General features: G+C 46.0%; 1 protein-coding gene across 6 annotated transcripts in view; it reads left to right on the forward strand.

Moving 5' to 3' along the window:
* The first annotated feature begins 1,462 nt into the window (after positions 1-1,462).
* PHACTR2 (phosphatase and actin regulator 2) overlaps positions 1,463-25,938 on the forward strand; it is a 273,832-nt gene continuing 249,356 nt past the window's right edge. For 2 of the 6 annotated variants that reach the window (XM_045058147.1, XM_045058148.1), the window contains exon 1: positions 1,684-2,002. In XM_045058147.1, the coding sequence (XP_044914082.1) occupies positions 1,789-2,002 (214 nt within the window). In that variant the 5' untranslated portion in view covers positions 1,684-1,788. Of the gene's footprint in view, positions 2,003-25,938 lie in introns of all 6 variants that reach the window. The other 4 variants (XM_045058152.1, XM_045058149.1, XM_045058151.1 and 1 more) reach the window with 4 other exon arrangements.

The following is a 25,938-nucleotide window of genomic DNA, read 5'->3' on the forward strand; positions in this document are numbered from 1 at the left end:
CTGGAGCTCTCATGCTGTAACCCATGGGGAGTAAAGTGGGGGGACCCCTACCTGCAGAGAACAGGGATGTGTGCCCCAAAGATCAGGCAGCTCGCGGCGGCCGGGTGGGGGGGGGGCGGCTAACTGCTGAGAAAGTGGATGTAAGGAGTCAGACAGCATCACTGGGTGATACAACCCACGGGGTAGCAGATGATGCTGATGAGAATCACCACTGTAACCTAATGATGATCATTCGGGAAAAGGGAGAAACCCATCGAGCTACCCACCGACTAAAACAATACAAGTCAATGCTCAGAAGCAGGGACATCTTTTTTCTGTCCTACACTTCCGAGGTATCAGAAAGTAAAGTCACATTTGGAGGCGAGTAAATTTGAAGAGGTGGAAAAGTAGAAAATATTTAGAGCAGGACCAGGTGAGCGTGGCTGACTGGGTGGAAATGTACCTGTATTTGGATGGTTTTCACAGCAAAGCTGGAATAATCATACCCTCTGCACAGGGTTGCTGTGAAAATTCTAGGTGAAAGACATTTTAAATTGTTAAGGGTGAGGTATTGCTATTATTACGACCTAGTTGCTACAAAGGCCTTTCTGGGTAGTAAGGGACCTCCCTAGCTGGCACCCCTCATTTCTGTCCCTCCTTTCTCTTACCTCCTCTGCTGGGTTGGTTTTCTTACTAAAGGATAAAATATGTGCAAAGTGTCTGACATCCACCTGAAACATGGTGCCTCAATGAATGTTCATTCATGGCTAATCCCTCCCCTCTCCCCCTCCCCCCCCCCCTTCCTGCTGCCTATCTTTGGCCCGTGACTGAACCCAGGGACATTCCTCTCTTGCCATGAGTTTTCAGGAATGATTCTTCAGGTGACTCTTGGGCCTGATTTACAGCCTTTCTCTTCTGGGCAAGTCACAACTTGGGGGCCTAATGTGAACCTGATAAAGCTTATCCTGAGAAATACCCCGCCGAATCAGCGAAATCTCCACTTGCCCAGTTTGCACAATCCGACAAGGCATGGTATATCAACAAAGATATTTGCAGTCCACGGCGGCCAGGAAACCTGTCTTTCCGTTAGAAAGTGTAGACTCAGTAATCAAATCTGTGTTATTTATTCAGTTCTCGGAAGACTGGCCTTTTAAACATGACCTTTGAGTTTACCCAGTAGACAGAAACCCAGGAATGTGGCCAACGGTCGAGGGCAGAGAAGGGCTTTGAGGGCCAGAAGGTCCTGGATCTGCCACTAAGCCACCGGCAGGTCTGGTGTCCTTCGCGCCGCGGTCTCGTGTCTGTCAACTGGGTATGGCCATTTCTGTTCCATCCCACGGCGACCCCAGAGCGTGTATCTGGCATCCCCGCCCCCCCCCCGCCCCCCATCCCAAAGAAATGAAAATGCATTGTTAACCTTGACCTTACATCACAGCTCCTGAAGCCCAGACGCCGCTTCTCTGGGGTCGGCTTGCTGGGTGACCAGCCGCTCGGCCGGAGCGGACCCCGCTGCTGCCCTCGCGCAAAGGGCAGTGCCTGGGCCTGGGGGAGGAGCAGCCGGGAGGTTCGCGGGCACCGAGGGCGGCCCCGCTCCGAGCCCTGCGGCTTTCGCCCGCCGGAGCGAGAGCCGGCTGTAGGCGGCTCCTTCCTGTGCAAACTTTTCTGTCCTCTTCCTCCTCCTGCCCTCCCCACCGGCTTCTCGGCGCCCAGCGTCCAGCCTCCCCGCCCTCGGCGCTGCTTCGGGGTCGCCGCTCCCGGCAGCGCAGGCGGCCCCACCCCGCGCTCCGGGCCGGCCGCCGCCGGGAGCCCATGGCCGAGGCGGGCAGACGCGCCGCGGAGCCCCCGGGCGAGCCCGCCGAGCAGGCAGCGGCCGCAGCCCCCGAGCCCCAGGCGGCCGCCCCGCCGCCGGCGCCCGCTCAGCGCTGGCTGCCCGGGGACCCGAGCCCCCGCGGCCGCTCCCAGAGTGACCTATCGTCGTGCTCCAGCAGGGGCCGCCCGCTCCGGGTCCACATCTCCGGCTCAGGTAAGGCGGCTCCGGGCGCTGGGGCGGCCAGGGGAGGGCCGGTCGGGGCAGGTGGCGGCGGGACCCGGCCGGCCCGGGACGCGGGCGGGAGGGGAGGGGCTGCGGTGAGCGCAGGGGAGGGCGCAACGGAGCTCCCCGCGCGGTCCTCCTGCTCTGCTGCCGGCGGCTGGCTCCTTCGGCCGGAGATGCTCCAGCAGGGCTGCGGTCGGTGCGCCGGGTGGGCGCGCGTCTCTGCGAGCGGGGGTGCAGCCCTCTGGGTCAGCGAGCGCGGCCGTGCGGGACAGAAAGAGACTTTGATCCCGCGGAAGGGTGCGGCCCCCTCACGATGGGGGCCAGGGCCAATGCAGGTCTTGGAAACCCTCCTAACTGCTCGTGCTTTTGAAATAAAGGGTTCTTTGTGGCGGGGGGGGTGGGGGGGGTGGTGCTGGTCAGAGGACTCAGGGCCTGAGTTTTTCCTCCCTGTAAAAACCGTGCAGGTGGTACTGAGAGTTTGGCCAGGCTGTTTGCGCCCCTGGTTCTCACTGTTATTTGACAGAGAGGCTCGATCCAGCACCTCCGCGTCTGCAGCCGATTCGCTTGGCCCTTGCTTGCCTAGCGCCCTGGTCCCTCCTCGGCGCGGTCTGTGCACCGCGACCGGCAGAACCAGGAACTCGGCCGAGGGCGGGTGGTTGCGCCGGGTAACGTGGGGCAAACCACTTACCTTTGTCTCTCGTATCTCGGCACTTAAAGTGGGAATGAGTGTGGAGCTACCGCACGGAGGATTAAATAATTCATCATTTTTAAATGCTCTTGAACAAAGCATCAGTTTAGGAACCGTAGAACTGTTTTTAAAAGTCCACGGATTTGTTAACTGCCCAGGGATTGCTTTCCGATTTACATCCAAGGAGGATGCATGGAAGCTGGGAAGCTGGAAACGAAAGCGAACATCAAAACTACCCACAGCAGTCCAAGGCCGGTGCGGCGCTCCGAGGTCAGGCCTTTGAGCTGTGACTCAACCTCACAGCTACCTGAGGCCAAGTGTCTTGTTCAAAAAAGGCACATTTCCATACCTCTGACTACATTCCAGCTAGCTAGCTCTGTTTTCCATCAGAACCCGCCGTCTTCCTGTGCTTGTAATATCGTTTCGCCACACAACGTGTATACTTAGTATCAGAGGTATTGTTGATCTGACTTTGCAGATCATGCTGGATAAAGCCACTCAGAATTGTTAAATACAGGTAGTGAGATGTGGGTCATGGTATTTGAGAAAAGAATATTCTGCCAAATTCATATGGTGAAAGCACTGAGTTGAATGTGATTTACCTCCTGCTTTTTAGGTCTTGGCCAAACTGAACTTGACCAGTGGATAATCTTGATTGGATTTTACAAAGATTAGCCGTTCAAATGACTCTAAAGAACCAACTAAGAATTAGTCAATTTGGTGACTAGATAAAATTTTTTTTTCATCTTCATAGCTAGAAATTAAGGCAGGTGTGCAAAAGAAGGGCAGTAAAGAACTTTTATTTTTTCTTATATAATTTTTTTAATGTTAACTTAGTTATTTTGAGAGAGAGAGGGAGGGAGAGCACACACAAGCAAGGAAGGGGCAGAGAGGAGAGACAGAATCCCAAGCAGGCTCCCTGCCATCATCAGCACAGAGCCTGATGCAGGGCTCGAACTCACCAACTATGAGATCGTGACCTGAGCCGAGATCAAAAGTCGGACACTTAACCGACTGTGCCCCACAGGGCAGTAAAGAACTCTCAAATGTGAGTGTGCAAAGTATACATTATGTGAACTATGACTTCCATTTGTAACATTATTTTACTTCCAAGAACTCTGTATCTTCAGTGTGCTCTTAGAGGACTTTGGGAAGGGGCAACTTTCAGCTGACTTGTCCCCTGCACCCTGGGATACTGACCCACGTGTAAAAGAGTGAATGTCTTCTAAGTTACTGTATCCCATTTTCAGAACTGAGTCTTGCATTTATTTAAGAGCAGGCTGAGTGTCACCAGGAGCTCCCTGCATTTCTTAGAGTCAGAGAGGTAACGAATGAGCTGGCCCCTCACTGACACACAGAGTGTTTCCCTAGAATCCTGCAGCCTCTGCATGGATGCCAGAGAGTCAGCAAGATGTGACCGGCCTGGGATAGCAGAGTTGTCTTAGGGGCACAAGGGGAAGGTTACACCACCTTGTGGAAACATTGCTTGGCCTGGTGTAGGGCAGCCCAGTTTCCAGGCCTTCCTCAGGAGCTCTGCACACATGTGGGCAGTATCTGGAGCTAGATCGCATGTGGTCTTGCCAGAACTGGCCCAGACGGGCAGCATGGGTCTCACCTCAGAAGCTCGGACCCTACCCCAGACCAGCTTATTTCCAATCTGCATTTCACGGATTCTCAGGTTGTTTTTAGACACGTAGCATTTGAGACGCACTATTTTCTGACACTGGTTTTCAAAGTTAGTTACACATTAGAGTCACTTGGGGAGTTAAAACAACAACGACAACAACAAACAGTTTATGGCTAGGTCCCTCCCCCTAGGGATTCTGGTTTAATTGGCACCAGGTACAGCCCGAGTACTGGGTGATTCTCTTGTGCAGCAGACTTTGAGAACCGTGTGTCCACATAGCTTGCTGCCATGTCTGTTGTGATGCTGTGGCCAGGGTTGGCCTGGGCAAGTGTAAGGTTGAAAGATTTGGTTCAGTACCTTCTCACGTCCTAGTAGAACTCTCTTCTGCTGTGGCCACCTCCCAAATGGCACCTCTCACTCCCATTCTTGATTCTAGCTGGTTGTCACTAAGTCCTTCCTAAGGGTTAATTTCTAATAATGGGTTAATTCACCTGGAGAGAGTGTTGAGTGGGGAGGGGACGTCCTGTTTTGCAAAGATGTATGGATGTGAGGGAGCAGAAGAGGGGAAGGAGGAGAAGACTGTGAGGTGTCATGGGTTATCAAAGAACCTCGCTCCAAAAAAACATCCACTCCCAGGCTACCCCATCTGTCACCCCGTCCCTCATTTCCTCTCCATGTTTCTTCCCTTGAAAGAATAACTGAAAACTTGAAACTTGGCTTCTAAAATTTTGCCAGCTATGGCGATACGAGTCAGTCCAGTATGAAGCATATATATATATTTTTTTAAATTCTTTCTTTTTATAAAGTTTATTTATTTATTTTGAGAGAGAGTGAGAGAGCACAAGCCAGGGTCGGGGGTGGGGGCAGAGAGAGAGAGGGAGAGAGAGAGAGAATCCTAGGCAGACTCCATGCTCTCGGCACAGAGCCCAATGCAGAGCTCGAACCCGCGAACCGTGAGATCATGACCTGAGATGAAATCAAGAGTCAGACATTTAGCTAACTGACCACCCAGGTGCCCATGAAGCATATTTTTTTAAAGACCTCTGTGAGAGACTGTGTTGATGCTGCTGGAATATCACAAGAGATTCCACTTCTCCTGTTTGTTTTGTTTTTGTTTTTGTTTTATTTATTTTTGAGAGAGAGAGACAGAGAGCAAGCAGGGGAGGGGCAGAGAGAGAGGGAGACACAGAATCTGAAGCAGACTCCAGGCTCTGAGCTGTCAGCACAGAGCCTGGCGTAGGGCTCAAACTCAAGAACCACGAGATCATGACCTGAGCAGAAGTCAGACGCCTAACCCACTGAGCCATCCAGGCGCCCCTCCTGTCTGTGTTTCATTACTAGATTTTTGTTAAGAAAAGCATCTCAGACTTCAAGGGCTTTTAACTTGTGATTTGAGCAGGGTTTTTTTTTCACATGATAAAAATGCATTGGTTTCACAAAAGCTATAGTTCTATATTTTAAAATCCATATAAAATGCGAAGAAAACCAAATATATTCAAATAAGAAAGAACATTTTAAAAATATACTTTAAATAACATTAGAATTGACACGCAAGCCCTTTTATTGGGCTTATAAAAACAGACTTTTGCTTTAGAAAAATGCAGATTGATTTTGCTTTATGGTTTTTGAACTCACAGTTCTGGAATTCAGCAAAAGTTCTGGATATTGAAAATCTAACATTTCTTTGTAAATGTAGTAGTATTTTATCCATTAAAAAAAAATCCTGAAGTAAGCTTTTCATGATATATGGACTGGTGTTCCCTTAATTTTCAGACCGATCTTTTTCTGCACGAGTGACTATAACATTTTCAGAGTGTTCTGATGTGCTCTTCTGATAAGCCCAATGTTTAGTGAATAAGGAGCCTTAGGATACAACATAGGGCATATTCCTTCTGTAATCTTTCAGCAAGTACTATGTTCCAGGTACTGTACTGCACCTGTTGGACCAAGAGGCTGTGTTCAAGTGATGACTCTCAGTCTTACATGTTGGGCTGCACAGAGCAGAGAACCCTGTGAGGCATCTCAGAAAAGGGAAGTATGGATGAATGGACCACTTAATAAAACTTGCACAGAAACAGCCTCAGCTCTTTTGGTACCTTGATTCATCTCTCCAGCATTCCTTGTCCTGGTGTAATTAGGTGTATAGGTAAGGGAAATGCAGGATCTTTTTCTGGAGTCTTCGATCTCTGGTGTGTTCAGTGAAGAGGGAGCAAGAAATCTAGCAAACCTGGATGTTCTTTCAGCCCATACCCACAGCTGCCTGGCCACAAGCGCGAGGTGCTGCTGTCCAGGATGGGCTCTGCAGCCGATGGTCACCCGTCCCATTGGGGGAAGTCCTTGCTTGTCTACACTTGGCCTGTGCTCTCAGAGCGCCTCTCACGGACCCCCGAGGATAAAACTATTTGGGCCACTGCTTGCATTTTCAGCTGTTGTTCTGCCAGGCTAATGCTCTGCCAGGGGCTCCTGGGCCCCATTCACAGCTGGGCTGGAGCTGCCCCAGGCCAGGAACAATGGATGCCGGCTCACTTTCCATTTGTGTTGCTCAGAGTGATTTTTTTACCAGACAAAGACCATCTGGCTCTAAGTTTACTATCTGTCTCTGCCTACTCACAGAAGAGCAAAGCTGTCCTGCTGGGAAAGCCAGGGCAGTCTGGGCAGCGCAGATGGGTGCTGGGCACAGCAGACGGCGGGGGGTGCTCAAATCCAGCCCGTGCCGTGCCCTGATCAAGCCGTGTACCCCGGTGTACATGCACAGACACCCCTCCCTTAGGAGGGAACATTTCTCTTTGCACAAAGGCCCTGGGCTTCCCATCCAGCTAGGAGCCACCCTTGGTCAGGCCTCATCCCAGCACGGGTGCCTTTTCCTGTGAGTCACAGAGGCGCCACCTAAGCTGATGGGTGTCCCATACCTGAGGCCGGCACGTTTTTAAATTTGACTTCACCTGTTACCCTGCAGCAGAGGCCGAAACACTTTAAAAATCATCTTCACCTCTTAGGTAAGGACTTACCTGTTAAGTCAGGTTGCACCTGACTTGGGGCTGAGACCAGAAACTTGTCAGGAACTGAGGCAACGCCTGGAACAATTTCCTCTTGCTCTTGCTAAGCTAGCACGGTCTCCCCTGGCATTGCGGTTCTCTCTGCCCCTCTGCCGGCCAGCTTTCTCACTCTCATCCAAGCAGATTCCTCACCCTCACAGGTGCCTCCCCATCCATCTACTTACAAACACCACACCAGAGCTTCTACCTGCCTTATAACAACTTTACTTTTGCTTCCTTTTCACTCTTGCCCCTATGTTTATCTGGAAACATTTCTTCATATTTCTTAGCTTGCATTTCCTGGAAGAGATCTACTGTTTGCAGCCACCTTTTCACAGTAGGCCATAGATCATAGGTCCTAGAGAAGCCTATGGATTGTCCATCCTTCATCTGATACCCACCCAAGCGCAAGCCAGTTGTGGCCTGGCGGTGGGGGTCACACGATGTCAATATAGCCACTTAGAAGGAACTGAGCCTGGACTGTTTCCATTCATTTACTCATTCATTCATTCATTCATTCACTCCTTCATCTAATATTTATTGGATGTGCGGAGCTAAATAGATATGGGTTTGCAGTTGTGGGGGTAACACTGAAAGCGGAGGCCGTTCAGACAGGATGTGGCAGACCAGGTACAGTAGCATGTCTGGTCCTCTAAGCCATTGTTATTTGCCATGATTATGCAAAAAAAAAAAAAAAAGGACTGATGATGATGATAGCCATTGTTCTTGTTTCGAAAGGTAGCATGAACAGCTAATTATACCCAAACCGGACAAGTTCTAGTTGGTCTCAGTCATTCACTAGTCACATTGAAGCCAATGGCAAAGCTGTGGCTTTATTTTGAGCTCCAGCTACTGAAGGGGTTACACTAGGCGAGGGATCATATCTTGATTTTTTCTTTTATTCATTCAATTAGCAAACAGTAAATGGGCTAAACGCAGGCTGTGAATTCCTAAGGAATTCACAGTCTAGTGGGCGAAGGACAGGCAAATAAACCAACAACTGCAGTGCAATAAAGTATGAGGTATGACTTGTGCCCTGTCCCAGGCCTGGGGGAGCACCCAGGAGGCTTAGCTACATGAAATGGCTTAGGGCAGCGCAATCACGAAAGACTTCCTGGAGGAGGAAGATGTGTTATCTCCATGCAAGAGGAGGAACTAGAAGATGGAGTTGGGTGAGGGGGCAGAGCAGGGTTTGGAGAGAGGAACAGTAAAATCAAAAGCACCAGGCCTGAAACAACTCAGTGTCATCAGGAAACACTCAACAGTTGGGTTGGCTCTCAGGAGGGTTCCTGTGGGAGAGGGTAGAGAGGAAGACTGGGTGTTAGGCCAAGGCCAGAGAGTGAATCTCCTGGGAGATACACAATTTGGGTGACATTTGTGAGGCATTTGCAAGCTTGACAGAGCTTGTATGTTCTGAGTGTATTCTGACATGGATATTGAGGGACACTGGTTGAAGAGCCCAGACAACTGAGATTTGAGACACAGAATCATGGTTATTATCTGTGTGACCTTGGTCAACTTACTTTCTTTTCCTCTGCTTGACTTCTTTATATCTGACCTGGAGGCGACTAGTAACGGTAACACCTAGCTTGTGGGATTTCGTAAGGCAGAAACATGTGAAAACTTGAACTTGAACTTGAAAGTGCCAATAAAATGGTGACATCATTTGCATACTTCTATTATGTGACTTACTGTGGTATATGACAATTATGGATAGGTTTATCTCCTTCCTCATACTGTATAGTCATTGAAAAGGAAAATTATGTTTTCTTTTTTTAAATTTATTTTATTATTATTTTTTAAGTTCATTATTATTTTTTTTAATGTTTATTTTTGAGAGAGACAGAGTGTGAGCAGGGGGAGGGGCAGAGAGAGAGGGAGACACAGAATCCGAAGCAGGCTCCAGGCTCTGAGCTGTCAGCACAGAGCCCGACGGGGCTTCAAACCCATAAATTGCAAGATCGTGACTGAGCCAAAGTCAGATGCCCAACTGACTGAGCCACCCAGGCACCCCAAAATAATGTTTTCTTTATTTTTGCATGCTCAGTGCCTAATTCAGGGCCGGCTATATATATGCCGGGTGCTTACTAGATATTTACATAATTAATGTATGAATTACTTAAAAGTCAGTTCTTTTGACCTCAAGACTCTACATCGAAAATTAGGCAATCAGTCAACTAATTAATAAAATGGCCCATTGGATAGAAGCTATGATTTCCAAATGTTTTAAAATTAAAAAATGAACTAACCGGAGTGTTTTTTGTTTTTTTTTTTTAATTTTGTTTTCAACGTTTTTATTTATTTTTGGGACAGAGAGAGACAGAGCATGAACGGGGGAGGGGCAGAGAGAGAGGGAGACACAGAATCGGAAACAGGCTCCAGGCTCTGAGCCATCAGCCCAGAACCTGACGCGGGGCTCGAACTCACGGACCGTGAGATCGTGACCTGGCTGAAGTCGGACGCTTAACCGACTGCGCCACCCAGGCACCCAACCAGAGTGTTTTTGAAGAGCCGCTCATGAGAAAATCAAATCGTCTTTGGGGTATCATGGAACCTTCACCTTGTGACATCTATAGGAGAAATTTGTGAAAGGGAAGTTGTGCATGTGACTCCAGCCTCAGCCTGGTGATGATGCAATCCAAGCAACAGGGATTCTGCAGCCTTGTTGGAAGGTGGTGCTGGGTGTTAGATGCGAGAGTGTAGGCCAGTGGGCCAAGAGGGATGTGAAACCTCATGGTGATCTGGCCCTGCATTATTTACACGAACTATCACATTTCATCTTTATGGCAGCCCCGTGACATCGCTATGTATCAGCTCCACTTTTTGGACAAGGAGGCTGGTGCGGGTCGAACAACCCATCCAAGTCCCGCAGGTAGCAGGGAGTAGTAGAACCAATACTCAAATCTTTCTGACCTCAAAGCTCAGACTCTTTTCTACTGCACGCTTCCTGGGTGCGTATCCATCGCCTCTCATAGAAAACCATTCACATGGACATCCACCAACAGGGAGGAAATTGTGTCATGTTTCACTCTACAAATACTATCTTGAGAGAGATTGTCGTAACAAACATCTCTTTCTCTCAGTCTTTCGTTTTAAGGCCCCAACCAATTATCTATTTTAAAGTCTCTCCAACACTTCAAATTTCTCATATCGATAGCGAATTTGGATGAACTGGGACGAAATTCTGGGAGTTAGTATTTTCAGGCAAGCACACATCAGTGATCATTATTTAAGTGCATTGTTTTAAACCAAAAGTACTCAATCTTGGAGTCAGGTGTATAACACATGCACACGAACCATATTTCGTCTCAAAGTACAAGTTTAGTTTCAGTGACTATGAAGCTCGGGGAAAAAAACACCGAAGAAGTTTTAGTGTTTTAAAAATACCATAACCAGGTGACTCATTATCTTTGATCATGCTAGCTGAAATTTGCACAGAGAAATAGGTTGCACCAGCTTGCCTTAGAAAGGGTTCTGAGACCTAGCTCACTTTGTGACCTATTGGGTAAACCTTGACATTTATATGCCTTACTTTGCAGTTTCTTGGTGCCTCTGTGAAGGCTTGAGAAAAAACAGCTACTGCTTATCCCTTGTAACAAGAAGAAAACTGTGACTTATAGTACGTTATCTATATCCAGAGCTCAGGACTATGACCAGGGCAGGAATGTCACAGATACGATGCTTCAATTTTGGATTAGCAACTCACATGTTTTAAGTTTGTGGCAATTTATGGCCATGATTCACATCATCAATATTGGTCTGTAATCTTGTTTGTTTTTTTTTCAAAATTTTTTAATGTTTATTTGTTTTTGGGACAAAGAGAGACAGAGCATGAGTTGGGGAGGGGCAGAGAGAGAGGGAGACACAGAATCTGAAACAGGCTCCAGGCTCTGAGCTGTCAGCACAGAACCCAGTGCAGGGCTCAAACCCATGAACCACGAGATCATGACCTGAGCTGAAGTAGGATGCTTAACTGACTGAGCCACCCAGGCGCGCCATGTCCATAATCTTGTTTTGTCTTCATGTATGTTTTAACCTACTTGAATGTTGTCATATCCTCTTTTGAGGTATAAGTTCTATTAAATAATAATTAAACAGGCTATTAAACATTGATCTACTGTAATGCCCAATCTACTGGGCATTACAAATCTCCGATTCCTGTTCCAGATGCCTGAATGACAGTGATAGAAATGTGTGATTATGATGAAGAATCTGATTTATAGTTTAAAAATGTAATAGAACTTATGTCTTCAAACCAATGTTATGTTTTAGAGCTGTCATACTAGAAGGGTATGTGCTTATTCCAATTATGATGTTACTGTATAAAACATTGTTTAACAAAAGTTTTTTAAGATGTTGGATCCCTCATTTTAGCTACTTGCCCTGATGATGGCACAATTGTAGTTCTTTTTAAAAATCATATTTGTCTTTCAGAGACATAGACTTACGTCACTGGGGCAGATTTGAAAAGGCATTCTGGAAATGGCTGGGATGGTGACCACATTGCGGGAATATATTTGTCGTCTCCCAGCATGATTACTTTGGAGGGAACAGCAATCATTTTGACGTTTAAGTCATTCATATTACTTGATAGTAATGCATCATGCCCCCCAAATGTATAACTGTGCAAAGAAATGTACACTAACTAAGCAGGCCAGTTTTGACTGTTAGTCTAGTGACTCTGGGATTATGAAAGAAAAGAAGGCAACTGTGGTGTTTGCGGGGGGTGCTAAGTAAGATGGAGGAGAGGATTACTAATTAATAGCAAGGATTTGGTCAAATGAACACATTTCCTTAGACAGTAATGGAGATCGCCTTGTCTGAGCAATCTGAGAGATTGCTATTATTATTATTATTATTATTATTATTATTATTATTTAAAGTAAGTTCTGCACTCAACATGGGGCTTGAACACATAACCCTGAGACTAAGAGTCACACACTCCACCAACTGAGTCAGACAGGTGCCCCTTAAAATTATTTTTTTTTTTAAATAAGGATGTAAGAGCATTCCGAAACCAGGAAGCAGAGTTGGGTCTCATGAGGCCTAGAACCAGGAACTGAGAAGTTAACCTGCGGCCAAGAAGGGAGTTCTCTCCACCGCTCCTGCACTTTTTCTTTCCAGGGATCCATCTATCTGTCTGTCTGTCTATCTATCTCCTCCCATACATCTGTGCTTCCGTCCATCCTCCCCTACCAGATTTCTCTGTTGTTATGAGTACATTTACCACAGAGTTCCCAAATTTACACATCTTTAGTTCAAGACAGCAGAGAGACTCCTCAGTGTCCTTGGATCCCGATTCCAGACGCCCAGCCTGGGCCAGGTAGCCATTCCTGTAATTAGTTATATCCATTGTGCAGGACAAGTGAGGCTGCTCACGTGCACTGTCATAGGTGTGGAGAAGATAGTTCTTAGATAAAAGATGGACAGGTGCCTGGGTGGCTCAGTCTGTTAACCTTCTGACTCTTGATTTCGGCTCAGGTCATGATCCCAGGGTCATGGGATCGAGCCCTACATCCAGCTCTGTGCAGAGTGTAGAGCCTGCTTGAGATTCTCTGTCTTTCTCTCTCCCTCTGCCCCTCCCCTCTTCTTTCCCTCAAATAAAAAAATAAATTAAAAAAAGTAAATAAAAAAACAGATGAAGGGGGATGGGCAAACACATCAAAGGTTACATTACCTTAGCGTACCAGAAGACCAGCGAGATGAGGCATTCCTGAGCTTTGGGGAAGCTAAAGTGTCACTGAGAAAAGCCAAATAAGTGCCTGTTAAGGTGAGAAAGAAGAGAAGGAATGGAATAAGAAAGTGACATAGAATAAGGAAACATAGGGGCGCCTGAGTGGCTTAGTCAGTTGAGCGTCTGACTTCGGCTCAGGTCATGATCTCGTGGTTTGTGAGTTCAAGCCCCACATGGGGCTCTGAGCTGCCATCGCAGAGCCTGCTGTGGATCCTCTGTCCCCATTTTTCTCTCTGCTCCTCCCCTGCTCACACACTCTCTTTCAAAAATAAATAAAACATAAAAATAAAAAGAATAAGGAAACTATAGTGAAGTGGGCTTTCAGTAGTACAGTGGGGTGTCTTAGACTTGTGGGGAAGGCAGGAAGGAGGAGGGATTTTCCTGAGGAACAGCGAGGGTGATGGAAGTTATTGGCTGGGGCACGGGGTGGGTGCATGTTGGGGGTGGGCCACAGGGAGCAAGAAGAGTGAAGAATATGGCAAGAAGGCCTGGTCATGAAGACAGTCTTCTCTCCCACTTGATTGGTGGCAAACCTGATGGGTCATCTACACCAGCTGCAGGGTATACATTACCATTGGCCACGTGAGCCCCTTTTATTTCCATTCAGCCCTCCATGAATGTTTTACCAGACCTCCTCCTTCCTCTAGGAACGTTAACAATGGGTCTCACACAGAAGATCAGGCTCCCGTGCCTCTTCTCAAATAGAACCCTGTGGTAATGAGTATGATTGAAATCCTGGCTCTCTGGGGATTATATTCTCCCAGATGGTGACCCTGGCTTCTGGAGCCTATTTGGGTTGTGGGATGGCATTCCTCAGACCTGATCTGATTAAACACTTCTCAGCTTGGGTTTAGAGTTGGCATGAGGTCACATGCAATTGTCCAGATCCAGATTGGTAGTTTTTCACTGGATGACAAATTCCCTGAGGACTGGGATCAGAAAGAAGTCCATGGCCTCAGGCAATGGCAACGTGTTTATCTCAGGCCCAGGAACACACTTGGAGGGACCCGCATCTGATAAACAGCCGCTACAGGAGAAAGAGGTGTTTTGAACTTTCTAGTGTTGAAAAATCTACCTTGGCCATCAAAATCTGCATGCAACTGTCCCTGTCCTACCTTTGACAGCCTGGCTATATCACTGCTCCCTTCTTTTCCTGCACACACACCTACTTTAACTGTTGCTCTTTGAGCCCTCTTCCCCCAAGGCTCCCCTTGGTGATCATGTTTGCAGGCCCTTACCTGTGTTAAAGTATTACCGAGGACTGGGGGTGGAGGTGTCTCGATATGATTCAACTGGTCCCCGTGCCCCATGAAGGAAGCCCTTAATCCTAGGCTGTGGTTTTCAGCCACTATCACCTTGTTGCTCTGTTAATAGTCAACAGACAGCAAAGGCACACCAAGAGAGATGGAAAATTGAAGTCCTAGTCAGCCACACCAGAAAGCACCAAGTTCACCATTTGCTTCTAGATGGGTGTTGGGTGATGTTTCAATGCATCAAATGGCTGACTCAAATCAGCTGTAATGGTTTGTTGACCAGAGCTCTCATCTAAGTTCACATTCAATCTGGATAACAGTTATGTTACCTCATGTAGCATTTCTCAAATGTTACCGTGCTTCTGAATCACCTGGGGATCTTACTGAAGCTCAGTAGGTTTGGGGTAGAGAGCTTCTGCATTGTCTAATAGGCATCTTAGTTTTGCTGATGTGGCCGGTCTGTGAACCACACTTGGAGGAGCACGCCTCTTTGGATAGTTTTAATTGGGCTTGTCAACTGCTTTAAGGATGCATTTCTCTTAACACTGATGGACCTCAAAATTCCATCCATGGAAACTTCCATCTTGCGTGAAAGTCTCCCCTTGCTTTCCTATTTGGCAAGCCTTACTGTATATTATTTATAGTAGTTGGAAGCTCTTCAAGGTTTAGAGAGAGGGAGTGTTTAGGACTTACACTTATGTAGGATATTTTGCTTCAAGAATGCCCATGTGAATTGACTCTTGAGACTTTATCTGCAAAACCCTCTAATGTCTAGTGTCCAGAGGGTTGGTAGGTAGTAGGAGTGAGACATAGAAGTAGAATTTTGGGGAGAGTGGGGGGAATATAATTGACATAACATTGTGTTAGTTTCGGCTGTACCACATATGTGTGTATATTGCAAAATGATCACCACAATAAATTTAGTTAACATCCACTACCACACATAGTTACAATTTGTTTTCTTGTGATGAGAACTTTTAAAATCTACTCTCTCAGCAACTTTCAAATATACAATACAGCATTGTTAACTGTTGTCACCAGGCTGTCAGACATTATATTCTCAGGACTTATTTATTGTATAACTGGAAATTTGTACCTTTGACTACCTTCACCTAGAATTAAAAAAAAATTTTTTTTACGTTTATTTATTTTTGAGAGAGAGAGACAGAGCACGAGTGGGGGAGGGGCAGAGAGAGAGGGAGACACAGATTCCATAGCAGGCTCCAGGCTCTGAGAGGTCAGCACAGAGCCCAACACAGGGCTCAAAGTCACAAGCCGTGAGATCATGACCTGAGCCAAAGTCAGACGCTTAACTGACTGAGCCACCCAGGCGCCCCACCTAGAATTCTTTTTAAAAAAAGATTAAAACACTTTATTCACTGGAAACTCAAAACTGAAATCTATTTCTTGAGATAGCATTGCCTAAAACATGAAAAGACAAGAGTAAAAAAGGAATACACACTTTTGAAAAGCTTTATGCCCGTGGAGAATTTTCAAGTCTTCATTCCTCAGTGTCTGCAATGCTTTTTGTAGAAGAGGGAGAAGCTGAAGGAGGGGAGTTGAGGTTACTGATGCCCAGACCAGGCTGTGACACCTCAGGAGGTTCGGCCATGATGGACTGGGCGTGCACGTCCCTCGAAGGGATACCTGAGCATCAGAATGTTGGTGCTGCCCCTGATAATCATGGGAATGTTGGAAAATAGGTAGATTTGAGGATGCACTAAGAAGATACAGTAGTTTTGTCAGCTGTGGTTAGTGTTAGCATACCCATGAAGGGACGCCTGGATGGCTCCGTCGGTTGAGCATCCAACTTTTGGTTTTGGCTCGGGTCATGATCTCAGAGTTCATGGGTTCAAGCCTGGCAACAGGCTCCAAACTCATGGCTCGTGATCTGCTTGGGATTCTCTCTGTCTCTCTCTGCCCCTCCCCTGCTCGTGCACTGTCTCTCTCTCAAAATGAATAAGTAAACTTAAAAAAAAAAAAGAATAGCCATGGGAAACACCCTGTAGACGTGAGAGATACAGCAATAGGAGAGGCTACTGTTCTAAATGGTGAACTTTGATTTATTGGTTGTGTCAGTCATGTGACACTTTATTATTCCCTTGGCGATTACAAGAATATTCCTACACAACTGCTTCATTCCACAAACTATTATTAAAGCAACCACTGTGCAGGAAACTTGAACTTTTCATATGAGTATGTATGGTGTCCCTTTCTTCGAGCACAGCATTTGAGTATTAGACTTTTGTAAACTCCATAATGCCTCACCCATAGCAGTTACTTATGAAAAGCACTTGTTGGATGTGACAGGTTACACTTGGGACTATTTGTAGTCTCTTAGAAATGCTGAGAAGCCACAGATAAAAAAAAAAAATAAGAAGAATAGGAGAGGGAGGGTGTGGTGAGGGAGGTTAGCAACACTTAGCTCACCTAAGAGAATCTAAAGAATAAACACGGAAAAGACATCATTGGATTGCAGCTGAAGAAAGGTGGTAGAATTCACAGCCAAAACACTTTCAGTGTGGTTCTGGGAATGGAAACCCAGAGAGACACTGGGAGAGCTGAAGGTGAAGTGGGAGTTTCAAGACCAGGACCACGAATGGCAATGAAGGGCGGGGAGCAGAGGAAGTCACCATCAATAGTAAGAGTCTTCTGGTGAAGCAAATACTTTCCGTACAGCATCTTTCAGTAATCTTCCACTAGCATGGTATTCTGTGCTTGGTCGTGTGTGTTCATAGATGATACCAAGCATGTAGGAGATAGTGCTCTATCGGGATTAAAAGCAAATTGAAGATCGGTCTTGGGAGGCTGTCATGATCTGGGATAGACACCTGTCGCTTGCCGGGTATTTTTAGGTAAGGAGTGAGCAGTGCTGTTTCGTACAAAAGCTTAGGTGTAGTTGTCCCAGCCTCGATGTGTGTCTGTGGGGCTGAAATCCATGCCCAGGTGTTGATTCATCATCGTGTTCCACTGGTATTTGGAGATACTCTGCTTTGTGCTGGTGAGAAAACAACGTTCAGCCCAGGGAGCTCACATGACAGTGGAGAATGTCAAAGATAAACAAGGCTGGACAGTAGTTAAATGGAAAGGTCAGATTTTAATCAGTAACATACTACCGCAGTGGGGAAGAGTCCACCATAAACTTCATTGTGTACAGAGGTGACTGGTAGCTTAAAGGGAGGAAGGATGAGGGAGAAAGGGAGTGCAGCGAGCAGGGGTTCAGTAGAGTCAGGGAAGTGAAAAATGACAAGAAGTGGGAAGTGGGGGGTGGTACACGGGAAACCCATCCGGGTTTGTTAACGGGTGCTCGTCGAGGTCAGGCGCCTACCTTCCCGCAGAGGCTGGGAAACAGGGGCCCTGTCTTCGGGTGTTGGTTGGAACAAATAATAAATTCTTTTGGCAGCCGTGAGTTTTCTCAGGCAGGCGTTTTAAGGGGGGATCCCAGGTCCTCCTAGGGATGTGATCTTGAGCTGTTAGAAACTATGTTGTTAGTGTTGTTCAAATACAGGCCAAGGTTGAGGCCTAGTCAAGAAGAGGGATCAGAGGAGCATGGCTAGGGAGGGAATCTTTGTCAGGTGAGAGATACAATAAAAATAAATGAAGAATATTAGATGGTGATAATAAAGTTGGGGAGGAAGATAGGGAGCATTGGGTTAGAGGGAACATTTGAATAAAGCGCTGAGGAAAGTGGTGGTGAGAGTTTTGGGGATAGTTGAGGGAAAGCCCTCTAAGCAGGGAGAAGAGCGAGAGCAGAGGCCCAGGCAGGGCAGAGGCCCAGGCAGGGCAGAGGCCCAGGCAGGGATGTTTCCTGTGTCTCAGCAAGTGAAGGGAGGCCCAAAGGGCGGAGTGAGCAGGGGAACAGCAGCAGGCTGTGCACTCGGGCGACAGGAGTCCACTGGCCTGTGTGGACTGTCTTGACGGTGTAGACTTTTTCTGTGAGGTGGGAAATCAGTGGAGGACTTGGGGCAGAGGGCTGTCACCTTGGACGAAAATGTGGAAGGCGAAGCTGGGGAGAGAACTGTTTCATTCACACAGTTACCAAGGTACGAGTGAGTGCACACGAGTGACAGGGCGATGGTGTCTGCCTCTTCCTCCCACGTTCGTTCATTAGTGAAAGGACAGTCATTAGCAGATTAGTGGAGACTCTTGAGGTAACGCTATGCGGTGCGGCTCAGCTAATCAATAACCCTCAGAATGTCATCTAACCTGCAACGATTCGCCTTGACACTGAACAGTAAAGCACAACAATTCTCCACTCTTCCAGCCTCAGCAAACTCAGTTTAGATTTTCCCCATCGTTAAAAGAATACATTTGTAATATAAAAAGTTCAACCGAGGGGCGCCTGGCTGGCTCAGTCAGAGAAGCATGGGCCTCTTGATCTTGGCGTCGTGAGTTCAAGTGCCACGTTGGATGTAGAGATTACTTAAATAAATAAATAAATAAATAAATAAATAAATAAACAAATAAATAAAATTTTAAGAAAAGTTCAACCAATATATATAAGATGAAAGTGTAGTTCCTGTCACATTCCCCTAACCTCCCTTGTCTTCCGCTTGTGTTCTTTCAGGCCACTTCTGTGGAAACACATGCACATAACACTGGAATAATTTTTTTTTTCCCTTCACAAATTTGGGATTATGCTGTGCATGCTCTTTGCAACCTACACTTTTTTTAAGGTGCCAATTTTATTTTTTTATTTACTATATATTTTTTTAATTTTTTTTTAACGTTTATTTATTTTTGAGACAGAGAGAGACAAAGCATGAACGGGGGAAGGTCAGGGAGAGGGAGACACAGAATCTGAAACAGGCTCCAGGCTCTGAGCTGTCAGCACAGAGCCTGACGTGGGCTCGAACTCACGGACCGCTGGATCATGACCTGAGCCGAAGTCGGCCGCTTAACTGACTGAGCCACCCAGGCGCCCAATTTACTATATTTTTTTAAAGAAATGTTGATTCATTTTGGGGAGGGAGAGCGTGAGCTGGGGAGGGGCAGAGAGAAATGGGGACAGAGGATCCTAAGTGATCACTGCTGTCAGTGAGCCCGACGTGGGGCTCAAAGTCACAAACCACGAGATCATGACCACCTGAGCTGAAGTCAGATGCTCAACCGACTGAGCCACTCACACGCCCAAGGTGTCACTTTAAAATATGGTTTTATTTAAGACATTGCAATGACAATAATGTGCTTATAGAGTGCAATATTATTGCCTTTCCCCGTGTATATTCTCCATATTCAACTATCAAGAATGCCCAGTTTATTTACTAGAGCGGCTCAGCTTTAAAATTGCTGTGCAACTGCAAACTACATTTTCTACTCAAAAATTTCTTAAACATTCTTTCATGTCAGGATGCATGATTCTCATGTATTCATTTTAAAGATTGGAGAAAACTTTGCAGTCTACATGTGTCATATTTTGTATAAGTACTTCCCTTCTGATCAACATTCCATATTTTTTTTTTGCAGCTTTAAAAAAGATTGCCTTTCTTCAGAATCATAAGGTTTTCATTAAAAATTTTTTTTTAATGTTTATTTTTGAGCAAGACAGAACGTGAGTGGGGGAGGGGCAGAGAGAGAGGGAGACACAGAAATCTGAAGCAGGCTCCAGGCTCTGAGCTGTCAGCACGGAGCCAATCTTGCGGCTTGATTCCACAGACCGTGAGATCATGACTTGAGCCAAAGTCGGACACTTAACAGACTGAGCCACCCAGTGGCGCCCCTCATTTTTAATCTTACCTTTACAGAAAGTTTAAAAAAGTATTTCTCTTTGTGCAGTAAAGTACATTTACTTATTATTTAAACACTTAAAGCAGATTTCTCACAGTTTCCAGGAGGGATTTTAGCATGATCCAAACTCAAATATCCATTTTTTGTATCTTTCAATGTCTGCAGCAAACATTCTGTTTTCCCCTAAAGCTTTTTTTTTTTTTTTAAGTTTATTTACTCGTTGTGAGAGAGAGAGAGAGAGAGAGCGAGCACGTGTGCCTCTCCAGCAGGGGGAGGGGCAGAGAGAGTGAGAGAGACAACCCAAGCAGGCTCTGTGCTGTCAGCACGGAGCCAGATGGGAGGGACTCCATCCCACGAACCCCAAGATCATGACCTGAGGCAAAATCAAGACACTTAACTGACTGAGCCATCCAGGTGCCCCCCGCTAAAGTTTTGATATTACAACCGATGTTCAGTGAACTTTGGACATATATGCCTTTCTGCATATGTGTGAGTATTTCCATGAGAAGATTCCCAAGTCAAAGGTTATTGGTCCCCCCTCCCAGTTTTATTGAGATATGCCAGTTTTTAAGATCTAATAGGTACTGCTGTATTTTCCTCCAAAAGTTTGTATGAATTTATTCTCCCAGCAGGGTGTGAGTGCCCATTTCCCCACACCCAGGCCAGGATTGGAAATTGCGAACAGTTTTTGACTTCTGCTAGTTTAAGAGGTGTAAATTATGTCTTTAATCATACGTTTCCCTGATCACTATTGAATTTAGAGAGCATTTTATATTACTAGCCATTTGTCGTTTTTCCTCTGGGATCTTCTTGCACACATCTTCTGCCTGTTTTTCTGTTGCACTGCTTTCTCGGCTCTCGGTGTATCAAGGGTAATGATCCTTTGTCTGCTGTGGGTTTTTTTATGTTTATTTATTTTGAGGGAGAGAGCGAGAGAGAGAGCACCTGCGTGCTCAGCAAGTGGGGGAGGGGCAGAGAGAGAGAGAGAGGGAGAGAGAACCCCAAGCAGGCTCTGTATGCCATGTGGGGCTTGAACTCACGAAATGTAAGATCATGACCCGAGCCAAAGTCGGACACTTAGCCTACTGAGCCACCCAGGCGCCCTGATCCTTTTTCTGTTGTATCCGTTGGAAGTGTTTTCTGCTTTTTATTAGCTTTCACTTTGTTCTTAGGACCTTCTGTTGCCCAGGAGCAAGCCAGTTTTGATGTGTGAAGGTACATGTTTATACACATACAGAGGATTTACAAACATGCCACATAGGTCTCTATTTGCTTTGAAATGCCCCTCAATGAAAGCCATGCCGGCTTCTGTGATTCTTATCTTCCCTTTCGAGTGTGGGAGGCTTCCTGCTTTGCTTTTGCTTTTGCCTGCTCTGTGCTGGTTTTGCGGAACTTCATTTAACCAAGGGGGGGGGGCGGATTCAAAAGAGAATGCATTTACATTCAGGTCAGATTACTGTGAACATTTGTGCAAATCGGAGCTATTTTCTCGGGGGCCGGTCAAAATGTGGGACACCACTCTGCCCGAAGCAAGTTTCTATTGTTGTTTCTGTGCAGATTGGAAGGTGTTACTTGGAGCCAAAAGCCTTATCACTTTTGCACCAGCCCTGCTGCTATATTCCCCTGCGTCCAACCCCCATCCTTCATTAGTTCTGGAGCAACTAATAGAGCCATCTGCGAAGACTTGTGTGGAACAAAGGATGGGGGTCTTTCTTGTGTGTTCTGTCCTCCACCATGATGATCCCCAACAGAGATGTTCTTACGTGTGCTTTATCCGTTTATTTTCTGCTTTTCCTCTGGCTTCAGTTCGCATTCCTAAATTTCTGGTCAGAGAGAGGCAAATAAAATGGAAAACCACCTCACTGTATGTCAGAATTTACTTGATCAGACAGTGACCCTAGCCAACTGTTTGAGTAGTTGTTTTCCTAACTAATGACGTGAGTTGCCTTGTTGTTTTGGTGAAATGTTGACCCTATCACCTTTTCCCACCTCTCACTTGCATTTGTAGATAAAATCTAATTATCACCTCAAGGTGGGTTCTTGTCCTGCAGTATAATCTCAAGCACTAAAGATTTTAGGGCAGCATGATATTTATTGGTTTGTTTGCGTGTTTGTTGATTTTCATTTTGTATTTAAACTGATGTTTAAAAGCTATTATTTCAGGGGTGCCTGGGTGGCTTAGTTGGTTAAGGATCCGACTCTTGATTTGGGCTCAGATTACAATCTCACAGTTCGTGGGTTCAAGCCCTGTATCAGGCTCCACACTGACAACGTGGATTCTCTCTCTCTCTGTCCCTCCCTCGATCACTCTGTCTCAAAAATAAATAAACTTAAAAAAATGAAAGCTTTTATTTCACAATTTTAAGAAAAGAAAGAGCAGAAGGAGGAAAGGAAGGAAGGTTGGAAGGAGAGAAGGAAGGAAGGAAGGAGAGAAGGAGGGAGGGAAGGAAGGAAGAGGAAACCAAAGCTTTTTAATTTTTTTTATTAAATTTTTATTTTATTTTTATTTATTTATTTTAACCTTAGAGAGAGTGTGTGAGAGACCACAAGCAGCGGAGTGGGGCAGAATGAGAGAGGTAAAGAGAGAGGCAGAGAGAGAGAGAGAGAGAGAGAGAGAGAGAGAGAGAGAGAGAGAGAATCTCAAGCAGGTTCCACACTCGGTGCAAAGCCCAATGCAGGGCTAAACTCAGGGCCCGGTCCCACAACCTTGGGATCAAGACCTGAGCTGAAATCCAGAGTTGGATGCTCACCCAACTGAGCTACCCAGGTGCCCCAAGCTTTTTACTTTTAATAATTAATCTCTTTGTCATATCACATTGAAATTAGTAGTAGAAGAGACAGTGCAACTTCATGATGTTTAAGGAATTAATGAAGGAACATATTTCAGGGACCTCAGGCAGGTTTCTGTTCTCTAGTCAATTACCAAATTCTCCAGCTTTTATTAGAATTTCTCAACACAGAATTGTATGACATGAGGTGCTATACAGTCTAACACTTGCTTATTCTGGACTTTAGTCCTTAAATGCATTCATTTTAAGACGTTACAGGTGGACTTCTGGATACCTCCAATGCTCCCAGGTGCTGAGAGTTCATGGAAATGATGCCCAGGGATACGGATGTGCTGCTTGCCTGTCTTCATTCCTTCTAGAAACCACATTTGTCTTTGAAGTAAAAATGAGGCCAGAAAGAAAGGACCTGATCAGCCCCAGTCTCCCTTAAAGGGGGCGTCAGAGGAACTGACTGAACATTCTCCACAGAATTCACCAATAAGAGATTCATTGGGTTTGGCCAACATATCCTTTTAAAGAATGAACCTTACCTGATGGATAGAGGCCATTTAATGGTCACTCACACTCATGTCATGTAAATTACTGTCATCACCATCACCATCATCACCATCATCACCGCTGTGGTATCATAGAGTAGCTCACTGTTAACATTTTTGATCTTCATAACTGCGTGCATCCACTGGGACTCTCATTTACCCGTTTTCAAGGATGAGGAAAGTGAGAGGGAGTTTATGGCCTTGGGTCATACAGCCGGTGAAGGCCCAGCAGAACTCAAATCCAGGTCTTGTGATTCCAAGTTTAGGGCTGCTGCTGCCACATCAAGCAGTCAGATTAATTCCACTCCCACATCTGTGGGGACAAGCGCTTTGGTTGGGGATTGGGGGAGGAGGAAAGAGAAGGTTTTGGAAGAGTCAGAGGCAGTCTGAGCAGTGGCACGTGTGGCCTGATGGTGAGACAGCTCCCTGCTGTCACGGCACAGGGTCCTCGTGTCCCACGAACTGACCCCGCCACGCGTCCTGGCCGAGCTCCTCCAGGCTCTGGTGGTTCTGCCTTTGCCAACTTCTCCCTCCAGATGCTCTCAGTTCAGGCCAATTGCCTGCACCTCCACTCCCACCCCTCCCCCTCTCCTTCCCTCCATCCTCATTAACATGCTGCGACCTTGGAGACACAGACCTGTAGTTTCTTTTGCCCGGATGCTGAAAGAAACATAAAGGTGACATCTCGTGAGTGGAAACTAAGTCATGTTCTTAAACCGGTCAGATTTAGGCTCATGATCCGTGAAATAAGCTAGAACCATCTTCCACCCTTGAGTGCCATTTGCACATTGCTGGCAGAACCACCCTTCCCCAGTGCGGTGTTCATTTTCCTCACGCTTCCCTCAGAAACACACTGGGAGGAAGGGTCGGATCCCTCATGTCCAGTCCAGCCTCACCTACTTCAGGAGCCCCACCAGCATGAGCCCTTTATCCCGGGACCTGCCTTGGGTCCATCCACTGTGCTTCCTCGGTACCTCCTGTCCTGTGTTTTCATCTTTGCCCCAGATCAGGAAGGTACAAACGGAAAGGATGAAGAGAAACATTGTACAATCAAAACGAATGGGCTTTATTTGGATTCTTGTTCAAACAAACTCTACAAAAAAGTGATACTGGATATTTGATGTTAAGGAATTAATGTTAATTGTTTGTAGGTGTGAAGGATAATGTGGAAATGTGTTTAAAAAAAAATAATGGCCTCCCTCTGCCTACATTTAACAATATTATGGGGAGAAAAAAGTTATCCACCCTTTTTTTTTCCAGAATGTTTAAATCACTCTTACCTAGTTTCTTTTCTTTACCATATAAATGATCTTCTATTGGCATCAGAACTCTTAAATTTCTAAGTTCATATGTCGTAATAGTGCCTGGTCTTAAAAAAATAAGTCATGAGTGTCGCATCTATTATAAAGACCAAATTAAATGCTTGCATGTTCATTTTCACTCGATGGGCCACATAGTAGAGAGACCAGGAAGTTCACTATTTTCCTTATTCTTATCATCTTCAAAATTTTTCTTAGTAATATTCCAGGCAGAGGAAGGAAAAGAGGACATAGAAATGAATTCTGTAGGGCAAGGTAGATTTTTTTACGATGGGCAGAGGTAGAAGTCCTCTTACAAAGTCTAGGTAATGCTTTGTTTACAAACTGGTGTTTGAGTAGACAGGTATGTTTGGATTTTTAGACTTTTGAAGAGAATTTCAGCCCCTTGTTGCAAACTGTGTACCAATAGTGGTGATCGGGTAGGTTGGCGATGCATAAACTCTCTGATGATTGAGCGGCTGGCATGCATGGGTTTGGCTTACTTCTCCCTCCCTCAGTCCCGGGGAGGAGGGGAGATCTGTTACAAAGGCCAGGGAAAGAAAAGTTTGCGCGGGACTGTTGGTGAGAGTCGCTTTCTGCCTCTCCCGGCCCATCTTTGGCTTCTCTCACAAATGCGGTGGGTGGAGGCTTGCTGGGCCACATGAGGGATGACTTAGTCCTGAATGGTCTGTGAAAATTTGCTGGAATGGGGTCAAGGCTTTCCCCCACTGTAACATATAGATGACTGTTCCAGTCGAGGAAGTGTCCTTGTCCTCTACTTCTTTGGGGTAGCCTTAGATCTAGGCTGAAACATTATCATTGCAGGCATCTGCTTTTTATTTGCACCTGGTCAAGTGGGTCCGCTCCAACCACATCTCTAGGGTCATTGTGAATTCACAGCCAGAGTTCCCTGGATCTAATATGAGACCAGCCTGTTTCGAAATTGTCACTGATCCTACTGAGGAAGTGTCAAAAGGGAAGAAAGGAAGAGGCAGAAGACTTATGAGTTATTTATTAGTTTGTGATACTATGTATATCAATGGTAACTTTATCCTGACATCTCTCCCTCCCACCTCCACACTTCACTCTTCCTGGGTCTGAAGTAGGAAGAGACAATGGAGGAAGGAACTGAATATAATTCATTCATGAGCATGTAGGATAGACCTTTCCTTCCCTCTCTTTGCCATATAACAATTGTTGCCAGTTATTTTCCCATAGCAAAAACAAAAAATTGAGA

The sequence above is a fragment of the Felis catus genome, chromosome B2, assembly GCF_018350175.1.
Source record: "Felis catus isolate Fca126 chromosome B2, F.catus_Fca126_mat1.0, whole genome shotgun sequence".
In the NCBI taxonomy this organism is placed as follows: Eukaryota; Metazoa; Chordata; class Mammalia; order Carnivora; family Felidae; genus Felis; species Felis catus.